We start from the raw sequence: 13,484 nt of genomic DNA on the forward strand, positions 1-13,484 counted from the left end.
CAACACTGTACACAAATGTTTAGAGCCCCACCCAACTCCTAAAAAATATATTGATTCAACAGATTTTAAACTGTACGTTGGGTCTTCTTCAGGACATATTTCACAGATGAGAAGAACAGCGTAACTGGGAGAAGCCGGCACCAGTTATCCCCATCTGGATGCCATGTGCTGAAGTTATAAAGCTGTTCATATCCTTTGACTTACTGGATTTTTTGGGTGCGCAATTACACCCCACCAGATAAATGGACGAAATTAAGGAGCCGTTTGTTTACTAAATTTACACCAGTTCTGGTGTGTTCCCCACACAGTCCTGATGAAGACCTGATTTGATGTTTATACAGTAGACACAATTTGAATGTTTCTAAACATCGACTGCTTTTGTGTTTTTGGCTGCACTATAAGACCCTTCTGGGCAGTGAAGGATAAGTTGAGCTAACCTGCATCTCCATTTTATGAGACCTAATTGGAACCACATGGCCAGGCCGACCAGTGGTTGCAAATAATTTTGTACTGATTGTATATTTTCACTTACATTCCTTGATTCACTGCATGAACACCTTTTCGCTTGTCACATACGGAGCACCTTATTGAGTAATATTGTGAATCAATATTGCCCGATTACAATATATACTTGTCACATACAAACTGAGTGGTTCAGACTTATATATGTTTTCAAATGTCTTTTTCAAAATGATGCTTTGTAAGGGATTGTACAACCGCTTACCCCTAAATTAATACCAGTGCTTAAAGCGCATCTGACAGAAGCACAGATAATATGCGGGAATGTAACCCAGGTCCTAAGAAACACAGGGTCACCCTGTTGTGATTTCACCCGGTCAAAAACGGGCTGTAGATGCCCAGGTTGGGACAGGGGAAGCCAGGAAAGAAAAGTACAGCAAGAGGCTACAGACTCACTAAAAAAGCAGCTCATTCGTTATGCATGTTGCAGGGCAGGGGGTCACCCCACGAGCCATCAAACACTAGAAATATTTGCATATTAAATATGTAGTGTCCTATGAAATGGCAGGGGCATCACCAAAGTTCTCAAAGCTTGTTTGGGTAGCTGCATATGCAAAAGTGCAGCAGCCACCACAGAACTTAAAAAACACACACCCTGTCTCTCCCATGGATTTAATTATTTATCCTGGGAGAAGTTCACCTTAATATTAAAGCTCTTCTGGAGCTTTTGCTGTTGGGTTCTGGAGTGTGGGGACTACTTGTGGTTGGTCCCACCCTTGCCTTCCATGCATGAGGCTCTCTGGTTGTTCTTTTTTTTTTAAAACAATTCTGGACATGGGGTCACAGCCCTGTGTCTTGTAATGGTGGTTGTTGTGGCCAGACATTCAGAAACCTTGGGTTAATATACTCAGGTTTGGGCCCATAGACTCAATATGGGGAACAGATGCAAACACACCAGCATCGAATGGAGGGGCATTCATTTTTTGGTCTGTCTGCAAGACATGTTGTTACCATTATATAAGTATACATACAGTGGGCTTTGGCTCCACCTAGAGAAGTCTCTTGTCATGCTTTTGGTCAATCATTAAACCTGCCAAAAGTGAATATTGGAATGAATAAGGAACTATTTGCCATCTGAAAATGACACTCAAATATTACGTTGTTTGTCACGTACAATGCCTAACTGCATACCATACCTTTTTAGATAGAGCTTAGCGGCAGCGTGCATGCGCAACTCGCTCTGCAAGATTGCTGTAGTAGAGTATGTGAGGGAAGCCGTGCCCACTCTCCGCCCATATTTTGCATTGGGTTCTGTTGTCTTTCATAAATGCTGCTTTCGGATTCGTTAATAAACTTGTTAGTCCCTCTTTAGTATGGCCTTGTCTTCAGTTGTAACCTCCCATGGCTACTGGCCCCTTTACTTCGGTTTTTACACAGGACCTGTTATTAAGTCTGTAAGCACTATTTACTTTATTAAGTTTCTCTTACTGCAGGCTGGACATGCGGTGCTTCAGCTGAAACCGCTTGTTTTTTTTTAGCCCCTTCGCCGCAGCGGTAATTCCCCCGCTGTGCTGGGGGGAGCGGGGACACGCGCAGCACCCCGGTGCTCATGACGAGCTCGGCTCGTCATGCAGCACGGTGGCGCTGTGCTCATGAGCTCGTCATGACCACACACGTTTTCGTGGAACGTTCAGCACAGCAGGGGAATTATCCCCACGTGTGAGCGCCACGGTGACCATGATGAGCTGAGCTCGTCATGAGCACAGTGTAACCGTGGCTCATGACGAGCTGAGCTCGTCATGAGCATGGGAGGGGTTAAGCAGCACAGCCGCCCCCATAACACAGACGCCTGCTTTCAGTCACATTATCCCAGCATTATCTTGTGCCTGTTTCAGCTCCCCAAGAAAAATGGATTTAGAAATGATTAGGGAATTATGTCATGTGAATTCCAGGTAGCACATAATCGTGTTCTAATGGGCTGAAGATGACAACAGCACATCTGTGTTACATGTCATCTGTACTAAAGCCAACTGACATGTTGTTTTAAAAAGCCTTTTTCATTCACACTACCGCCACCCCCACCAATACCAACACCAATACCATCACCACCATTACCACCACCACCACCACCACCAATACCACCATCAGCAGCAATATCACCACCACCAATACCCCCACTGCCAATACCAATACCACCACCACCAATACCACCACCAGCAATTCCAATACCACTGAACATACCAATACCACCACCACCAATAATACCACCACCACCACCACCAATACCAATACCACCACCACTGCCACCAATACCACTACCATGAATACCACCACCACCACCAATACCACCAATTCCACCACCACCAATTCCCCTACCAACAATACCGCCAATACCACCACCAATAACACTACCACCAATACCACCACTACCACCGCCAATACCAGTACCACCACCACCACCGCCACCACCAATGCCAATACCACTATCAAACACAATAGCACCAATACTGCCACAAATATAACCACCACCAATACCACCACCACCAATACCAACAATACCACCACCAATAAAACCACCACCACCACCATCAATACCAATACCACCACCACCAATACCACCACCTCAGCGCCTCTCGCTCACTAGTATTAGCAGGGACACTGTACGAGGCCGGAGCTGCAGCCGAGACCATCCCTCGCTGCAGCCGAGACCATCCCTCCCTCACTCCAAACCTGCCATTAAGCACAGCCCGCCCTGCACCAGGAGGTGAAGCCAGGGCCCTACTACAGATGGAGTGTTTTTTTATTAGGCTATAGATAGCAATGACATTATGCAATGCCACACTGCACACTCAAATCACGGAGAGCGCAGGAAATAGCCGCCCCCCCCACTTTTCCTCCTGAGCTGCGACAGTGTAATCACAGAGCGAAAGGTGTTGGAGCACGTTGTTAGTGTTTATAGCTCGGATCATATGCAACTCTCACTTCATACTTTGTGTCTGTGTAATTTACAACACTTACACGTCTTCTTCACTGCACTATTTATCACTACTTTGAAGATGTTGCAGGCCGGTCTCTTCCTCTGATAGTTACGGTCTAACAAGTGGCACTCAATTGAAATGCAATAGATCTTGCATTTGCAAGAGTTTAAGCTATTAGTACTGTAAATGACAATGTTTTTTATCTATGTTTTAAACCCCAAAAGATAAATGGAAGGCATTGTCATTTACAATGCCAATAGCTCAAACTCACGTGAATGCGAGACCTATTGCATTGCAAAGGCTTGTTTACTACTCTTTTCAAGCCAAGATACACAAAAGTGTTATCCTTTCCAAACCCATGCAGTAACTTATTTTAATGCTCATTTCTGAAAAACGATTTGATTCATACCAAACTATGAAAATCAAGTTTTCCTGGTAAAGTTCTACAGTTACGCCAAGTATGGTGTAATTCCTCTCAGTGATTTCTGCTGTAGCGGTGAGTAAAATTTCCAATCACCTCTAAAATGGGGAAAACATCTTTTACCCCTCACTTTATAACTTTTGTCTCCTTTTTTCAATTGCACAACAATTGGCATACTGAAACGTATCTCTATATGCTATGGGAGTGGCAATTTTTGTGCACGGGGAGCAGAGTTACAGGTTAATCAAAAAACGTATTTTCAATGGAAAGTTGTCCTGAAACACAGCTGCACAGCGTCTCCCATCAGAGAGAGGGTCAGAGACCAAGAGAGAGATGTTCCTGCATGCTTCCAAACATAATAGTATTCTGCTCAAATATTTCAGGGTGCAGCTAATAATCTAACGCTCCACGTGCATCTTGTAAGGAACGACGATTTTCAAGCAGTAAGTGACACTGAATAGAAGGAAGAGAGGACTTGTGCTAAATGCAGGTTATACAGGCAGCCATATTGAAGCTGATGCCATAGCCACACACATGCAGATTCTGTTAGCCACGTACATGCATCATGCAATTTCCAAACCATAGTAGCTGTTGAAGGTGGTATATCTCCCTGTATACTTTCATGGGTATTAGGGCCATTCACAGATGCACTCATCTAGGATACATGCTCACATAGCATTCGTACAAACACAGGCAGGAAATAATGATGGGTTTCCATCTGTTAGCACAATTTCCACTTCTGATAGGCTTTGTAGATGGCACCCATATAATGAAAGGCCACCGATCGGGTACAGAATACCAGTTTATTAACAGGAGAAAACAGCATTCCCTAAATATACGTGATATACATTTATTACAATTATGATTTCAAAATTATAGACCTTGTATCATTCTACCCTGGCAGTGTTCGAAATCCTTTCATGTTTACACATAGCACATTGAATGCCCATCTTGCTAGAGGACGGATGGCTTGAGGTAAGTAGTGAGAACTCACCCACTTAAGTATATCAACAACATTTTGCTAAATACATAAAAGTCTTATATGTGCAAGTGCGTATGCAATCCTGACCTGTGTCCTAACACCTTACATTTATTCAAAGTCAGCAAGGGAGTAGACATGCAACTGACACAGAAAAATACAGTCAGTGGTGGATCCTTCCTTGGGCTTGCTGAAAGGCAGCTTTTCAGTGATTACTAGATATGGGAGTATATTGTGTAATTTAGCAGAACCATTTTACAAGATAATAGATAGATAATAGCTTGGTGCCTTATTCTACACAACATTGTAAAAAGATGTCGTCTTGATAGACTCAAGATGCTGATGAATCAGAATCTGACCCCAACTCCCCCTCTTATCCCGCCATGTACATGACGGCCCAGTTGCCACTGGAGCAGCTGGAGGAAAAGCACGCCAGAGGAATTTCACCAACGATCACTTTTGAGATAAGTTTTGGACAAGTAGCCCAGTTCTATATAATCATTTAATTACCACATGCAAGGTGTAAGAATCCCATGCAGAGTTCCTGCTTGTTGATAGTTTTAACTATCAATATTCAATTATGACATTTTAACAAACTCACATTTTATGTCACATTTAATTGGTAACCTTGTATGCGTCTCTAGGAAAGTGCTTGATTGTCCCCACATCTACAAAGCCCTGTTATTTTCTTCAACATCACCTTTCCTTGTGCCAACAGTTATTTTTGACCATCATTCATGCCTTTAAATCCCACTCTGAATGCCTTACTCAGCTCAATTATACTCTTATCAGGTGCACGGTCTGCAGCTGCTGTTTTTGGACCAGCACCATGGGTGACTTCAGTGGCCAAATGCCCTGGCGGCTGTGTCATCTCCCTCATACTCTTCACCACTTGCGCTATAAAAAAAACAAGGTGATGGACGGGATGCTTGAGTCTCCCCCACTAGTTATCGCTCAGGTCACATTCTAGTACATCATTTTTCACCCACTATGTAACTCTACACAGAGTCCCGCATTATGCAAATCAGTACTGGGAAACAGCCTTTACAATGAAGTTTTTACCTCGTTGTGCCTTTACCACGCATTTTTTACCATGCATATTTTTACCGCGAATATGCATTTACAACGCGTGCCAATACCAGGAGTGGAGGAGTGTAGCTCAATGGTTAGAGCGGCAGACCCTGATGCAGAGTTCTGGCCCGGGACCAGGTTTCAATTCCGGCCTTGGCGGGTCTTGGGCTCAATTTCCTCGGACCTGACAATTTTCGCCTCGGTGCCTATTCTAATCATGGGCCCCAAGCTGCAACTCTGGGCAATAGCTTGCTTAACCTCCACACCGGCCCCAACAGTGCTAGGATCCCTGGCTTCACCCTGGACGTGCCCAGGAGTGGACACTTCACAGGGAAAGCCAGGAAGAGTTCCACAGCGGTATGAGTGATAGCGCCAGGAAACCACTTGGTGACAGTGCGCTCTACAAATACCTTGACATTTACATTTACCACGCATTTAAGGTAAGTTTGGGGGGTGGGGGATCTCCCCCCACAAATCCATTGTTTTAAAATCTAAAAACAATGCGTGGTATTGACATGCGTTCTAAATGTATATTTGTGGTAAAAACATGCGCACAAATAAATGCGTGGCAAAGGCATGCGAAGTAATTACCTCTGTTATACCACCGTACAACCATCAGTACTGACCTTGTTTCTCATGGCAACAGCATATCCCAAACTGCCAAGCTGGCCACCTCCAGAAGGGAGCTATCCAACCCCAGACCAAATGAAGCTTATTTAGGCCTCGCCCGTAGGGTGTGATATGAGTCGTATGGCACAGTGAGCATGGAACTCATGCCTGGGCATTGCCACCAGACTTAGAGTGTCAACTACAACAAATAACATTGTGATGGATGGAATTCTTGAAATATTCTCAGCTACTGGTGATTGTGCGGGCCGCATTTAGTCCATCATTTTTCACCTACCATTCCACTCTAGACAGAGACTGGAAATCAGTACTGACCCTGTTCCTCATGCGAGCAGTCCTTCCTGTACTGCCAGGTTAGGCCTACTTCTGAATACAATACAAGCAACACCACACCAGTGCCACCTATTTCGGCCTTGTAAGCATGGTGCAGCTTGACTCCTATGGTACAAGGAGCACGGAACCATGTCTGGGCATACTTGTGGCACGTATCATCACCACTTGTTACCTTTGCCTTTATGGGAGCTTTTTGTCCTCCATATTGTCTCTGAGGAAGGAGAAGTGTATACACAAGTGCCTGTGTTTGTGCTGAGTTGTATGCTGACATTGGTGAGTGGTTCTGGCCCATGCAGAACATTAGTACACTGAACCACAGTTTGGCTGTTCAGTTTGGCTGGACATGGATGTTGGTATGCTGGTGTCTCCCATGTCTGCCCCCAGTGGTATGACTCAATTTCACCTTTCTCTTCCGCACTTTGTGAAGGGTCCTCTGTGGTGAACGGTAATGGATAGTGTTTTGTCAGACTGGCAAAACTTTAATATGCATTACATTGTCATGCACTTTGCGTTTAAACTAGGATCGACTTACAATTGTCACATTAGAGTTTGCATTGCACACAATTTGCCCACATTGCTGTTTTGGGTGTGTTCTCTCCGTGGTAAACTCCCAATGCATTTCCATCTTCTCATGTGGGCTTGTTCATGATCAATTGGTTAAATCACCTGGTTAAATCACAAGTATGCAGGGAACAGATACGTTTACTTTGCATAAAAATGATGACGCTAGTGCTCGTATGCAGATCTAACTTGCGTAACTGAAGTTTGAAAGGGAAGGTTAGCATCATTTACCTGTACCAATGATACGCAGTGCTGAGGTATTGACTGAACTACTGGTAAGTACCTCAGGCAGTGGGATGCTGTTGCCCCTCCATTTGTATTGAGGGCATTTGATAGAAACCCTCCTCTTGCCCCAAATGCTTCTTTTCTCCAGGCAGCATGTTTCTTCTTCTTACAATACCTCACATTGTACTATCTTTTGAGAATTTATTTAATGACGCAGTGAGTAACACCTTCAGCACGAATTCTTCCGTGTATATCAAGCCACGCTATCTTTGGTGTCCTTACGAGGTAAATTGTGATATTTAAGAAATCACAACTTGGCATTATGAACGTTTAATGCATGTGGATTAGTGATTCCCAATCAGGGATTTGTTAATATTCAGGCTGATAGCTCCTTACCTGGCCACAGGACGGGGAGGTGGGTTTTCTCGCTTGTCAAATAGTTTTAGATCCAATACCCTGTTCTCCTGGATTTGCTGTGTTTTTCAGTCATGAAATCTTTACATAGAAAGGGATTACACCCGCAATTTTTCAACCAAGTAAGAATTAAAAACATTATTCAAATAGAACAACCTCTCTGAACTTGTGTCAAATTGTTGAGAGAGGGATCGACAAAGAAAAGCATATTCACTGCATTTCCGGTTAATTGGACAAAATGGAACTGTTTCAAATATCCCCGAGGAGATGTAGTTTCAAAGAGGATGTCAAGTACACCCAAAAATTTTCGACGAGTAAGCTGCACGGATGGGCATCAGCTCCACAACACTGACTGATGGCCCCATGACCGGCACAAAAACAGTAAACACCCCGGCATAACTGCGCTGCTTTCCATGAAGTATGTGGTAGGAATATCTTACCATCAGATGATCGTTCACAATCATAAGTTCAATGTATTTTGCTTCATCTTCAACGCTACTCTCCATCCCAAGAATCTACAAAAGTTTAACAGTGGTTATAACATAGCCAGCTAAGAAACAGACACAACTCAACAAAAAGTATTACTTTTGTGCACTTTTTAAAAACGATTCACTGTTTCATTCACAGAATCAGCAAAGTACAACAGGCAATAAAAAAAAAAAAAGTTTTACATAAACAATATTGTTAGCTTGGGTTTTCAACCAGACACTTCATCTATTTGCTGACTTCCACTAACCAGTTATATACACATGATAGATGACAATCGAGAATTGAAATCAAAAAAATATAATATATCTGTTTTAGCTAATTAATCAGTTGTTGTACCTCGGCACTCAATTATTTGGCACAGAAGCAAGTGCTTCTATGAAAAGGGATTTATCAAGCCCTGACCTTATTACAGAGTCACAACTTACCGACTATCAGAGAAGAGCATATTATAAATTAGACCATTGTGTAGAGAACATCCAAAGACTCCAAATATTTTTACTGTTTTAATGTCTGTTTGGCACAAATCTTGTCAGTCCAATATCATATTGTCAGTAAATAGCATGCAGTACGTTGTTCCAAGTTCACAAAATTCTGGGGCACGTTATTGAAAGTTCTTCCATGCATAAATCCCAAAGAGAAGACAATAGGCAGCCGACACGTGTTTCGTTACTAAACAGTAACTTCCTCAAGGCTTAATGGCTGTTTCTTGAATAAGAAGCAAGATGCGCAATTTGAAACAATTTTCAAAGAAAATGATGAACCTGGGACAAGCCTCTCTATCCTTAAGCTCAGATTGATACTTATAGACAGTGTAGTCCTTTTACAAAAAATCTATGTTTGGAACTGCTGTGATTGAAGCACGATTGATAAAGAGTAAAATGCAATGAGTCTATGTAGAAAAGCTCGGCAAGCGGCAGAGAAGAAACAATAATCCTCAGTATGGGGGCTCAGTGACAGCTAGGAGCCTATTCTATACTAGTGTCATTTGTATGTCCCATAAGTGCATTCAACGAAAAAAAGGCCCACTTTGTCAGGTCTATTTAGGTGCGAAGAACCTTAGTAAGTTCCCTCTAGAGGTCTGGTGAGACGCTAAAGAAAGAGCTTTTACCGGAATCGCTGCCATCTGAGTAAAGTTTTTGGTCCAAAAATACTTTCCTCAGATGGCAGCGATTCCGGTAAATGCAGCAGTTTTTAAGAGCATACTAAGCTCTTTCTTTAACGTCTCACAAGACCTCTAGTGGGAACTTACTAAGGAACTTTCAACAACGTGCCCCAGAATTTTGTGAACTTGGAACAACGTACTGCATGCTATTTACTGACAATATGATATTGGACTGACGAGATTTGTGCCAAGCAGACATTAAAACAGTAAAAATATTTGGAGTCTTTGGATGTTCTCTACACAATGGTCTAATTTATAATATGCTCTTTTCTGATTGTCGTTAAGTTGTGACTCTGTAATAAGGTCAGGGCTTGATAAATCCCTTTTCATAGAAGCACTTGCTTCTGTGCCAAATAATTGAGTGCCGAGGTACAACAACTGTTTAGTTAACTCATTATAACTGTCATCCCTTTGGATCTCAGTTTTAGCCGACATCTTGGGTAGTGGGATGTCAATGTTACCTTGAGAGGCACCACCATCTCACTCAAATCATATGGACTGCCAACTTTAATTACAACAAAAAAACGTTATTGCAACTCTTAGATTGGTAGTGCAACCGCCTATACCACCACTGCCTGCGCTTTGTTATTGTGAATATCTGTTTTCTCCTTGATGAGGATGATGATGATGAAATATCTTTATTCGATTATTGAGCAATAATCATAAAAGAGCATTAGAAAAGGAAAATCAGTGCAAGTAAACAAGAGATAAAAACAAGCTTAAAAACATTTTAATCAAAAATAAAAATAAACCTCATTACCTACAGTAAAATCATCGCAGTACCCTTTATAGTTAAAAACATGTACATATTTTAAAACTTCATTATTCTGATCCAGTACAGAGCTTCTTTTTTTAAAGAGCCCCAACAAAAAAAGACAGGACAGGCTCAGACAGCCTTTGAAGATAGAGAATACCTGGTCTATAGTGATAGAACCCCCTAGATTTAAGAATAGGTAACAAAAACCTCAGCTGAGGGGGTCACAAAACGTACAAAATAAGACCATGTGCTCCAAAGACTGGAGTGAATGCCCTTAGAGGGGCAAGGTATTACTGAACTAGGGTGCAATTGTCCAGGGGAAAACAGAGATAAAATCGAATTGCACCTAAACAAAACTTGTAAGGAGAGATCTTTCCCCTGGGTTTTTAACAAGGGAAAGAAGATAAGGTTCACGTCCAACATTAGTTTTCAAAATCAAGTAGGGTCTCAAGGTAGGTTTACCAAAAGCCTTGGTCTCTCTCTCTTCAGAAGCACATTTTTTAATTGCTTGCAGTATGTTATGTTTTCTAGACAATTTATCGCAAAATATTGGATGGCAAGCAGAGCACACATTGAGTTCCATGGCATACGTGCATCATGTAATAATTGCGCTTCTGCATTAAATGTGAACAGCGAAAAGGAATTTGTTTCTAACTGTGATTCTACTCAACTGGACTTTGAAAGCCATAAATGACCTGTAGATGCCAGGTACTACCAATGTGAAAGGAACAACTAGCACTTAATGTACTATTGTGATATATTAAACTAGCTTGTGAGGCACTAAAGGTTCCACATAAGAATAAACAAAACTGAAAGAGATATCAACAAAGTAAAAAAAGTAACAAGAAGGCCCTCAGTTGAAAGCCAAGTTTTCACCTCTTTCCATATTTGAGGTGATTTTCAAACTTAAGAAGAGAAGATAATTTAAAACAATATTGTAAATCCTGCTCTGGGAAAACGTGTATAATCCCATCAAAATGTTGCTTTGCTGCTTCTGCAGACAGGAAATTGAACACAGGAGTAGTTATGTGGCCATTAGCCAAGGAATAGGTAAAGCTGAGAACATCTTTGACAGTGACCAACAAATGAAACCTAAAAACTGAATCTGTATTTTGATCACGGTGAGTTTTTCACTGCTGTTTGCATGGTTTTTGGAATCACAGCAGACAAAGTATGGACGGATGGATACCAGGAATTCAAAATCAGCATTTTTCATGAGAGATGCAGAACCTGACCCTCATTCTCTCTTGAAAAGGCAAATCCCTGTGAAAGTTAGATGGAAATTCCTACTCTCGCGCAAGAACTCCCAAAATGCATTTCTATCTTCTCATGTGGGCTTGTTCATGATCAACTGGTTAAATCATCTGGTTAAATCACAGCTATGCAGGGAATGGATATGTTACTTTGCATACAAATTATGACGCTAATGCTCCTATGCAGATATAACTTGCGGAACTGAAGTTTGAAAGGGAGGGTTAGAATCATTGACCTGTAGCAATGGTATGTAGTGCTGATGTATTGACTGAACTAATACTATGTACCTCAGTCTGCACATCCCTTAAGTGCCAATCCACTAGAATTTTAAGGGTAAGTTCTCGCTTCTCTTTTCCGGTCGGTTTTTGATCAACACATACTGTGTGTCACGCAATAATGACCATGGTCTCTGGGGGCTTATTCCACCCAGTCCATGCACAAGATCCTGCTCTGTAGTTACTACCATCAGCTGACAAGTTCAATACAAATAACTTTATGAACCTTGCATAAGGTAAACATTTGATCCTTAGGTATTGACTTATGCTTGTTAGACTCCGCACTGAAGGGACTGGTTGTTACAAACACATAAGTGTATGGGTGCATATCACATCTCTTGATCACCCCAGGCTTTTCTGTATCTCTATTGGTATCTTCTTGACTGATTGGTTTTGTACCTTTTCTCTTTTTCTCACCTCTCCAGTTTACTCCTTCCAATCACATATATCTTTTACTCTTAATTTTCTTTAGCATGGGTCTTTTTCCTGTGACATTGTAAATTTGTAAATATGTAGATCTATTATTTATTGTATTGTATATGTATATAGTATAGATTTAGTAGGACCACCAATATGTAGCCCCTATAGAAATGCTATAATTGTTTCTAAATGATTTCCCTTCACCTTTCCATGTTTTTAGGTTTCATAATTACATGGATACTTGATGAAGGCACAAGGCCAAAACGCACGTAGTTGGAATATATTATTAGCCGTGAAAGTTATATCAAAATTAATTTCCCTCTTTTATTTTCTACATTGATATAGTATTGTAATTTGTAATGTAAATAGGTATATTGGATTGAAGAGACTCTGTATATATAGATCAATGACTATACTGTAAACATGTGAATGCATCTATTGATAATTGCCCCAACAAGAGAGGGGTTGTTAAATCTTTGATCCTATTAATGAATGTATAAACTGTTTTTCCCTTTTTATAAAATACAAAAAATTAATTTAATTGAATAAAATATGCATGTCTAATGATATAAATTTGTGGGTGTTTACATATTGGTTCGTGTTAATTTGATACGTCCACTATTTTATAGTGTTTCCTATATATTTTTCTCATATAAGATATGCTGTTGTCTCCTCCATTTGTATTAAGGGTGTTTGATAGAAAGCCTTCATCTTCTTTTATCCAGGCAGCCAGTTTCCTCTTCGCAAAATACCTCATATTGTACCACCTTTACTTGGTTAGGTTGAAACAATATGTATTCTCATATGGATCTCTCTGCCAGTGACATTTTGTGTGGTCTTATGAAAGGCAGAGGATAGAAATCCTAGTCTAAAAATATATTTCCTCTACCAAGTACATGTCCCAGCTTTTCCATAACATAGAACCTGACTTTGGTTTTGGGGTTTTAAGCTTTAGTAATAAGAAAGTAGATCAATTGTGTCAGGATCCCAATGTGAAACGTGCTTTTATGTCAGAATACCATTGTCAAAAACATTGTCTGACATAAATACTGTCATTTA

General features: G+C 41.2%; 1 protein-coding gene across 2 annotated transcripts in view; it reads right to left on the reverse strand.

The window, feature by feature from the left end:
• Positions 1-13,484, reverse strand: part of ADAM22 (ADAM metallopeptidase domain 22) — a 1,243,161-nt gene that overhangs the window by 459,243 nt on the left and 770,434 nt on the right. For both annotated transcript variants that reach the window (XM_078663588.1, XM_078663589.1), the window contains one exon: positions 8,509-8,583. In XM_078663588.1, coding sequence (XP_078519714.1) covers positions 8,509-8,583 — 75 coding nt within the window. The remainder of the gene's footprint in view (positions 1-8,508; positions 8,584-13,484) is intronic.

Source organism: Lissotriton helveticus, chromosome 10, assembly GCF_964261635.1.
Source record: "Lissotriton helveticus chromosome 10, aLisHel1.1, whole genome shotgun sequence".
NCBI lineage: Eukaryota > Metazoa > Chordata > Amphibia > Caudata > Salamandridae > Lissotriton > Lissotriton helveticus.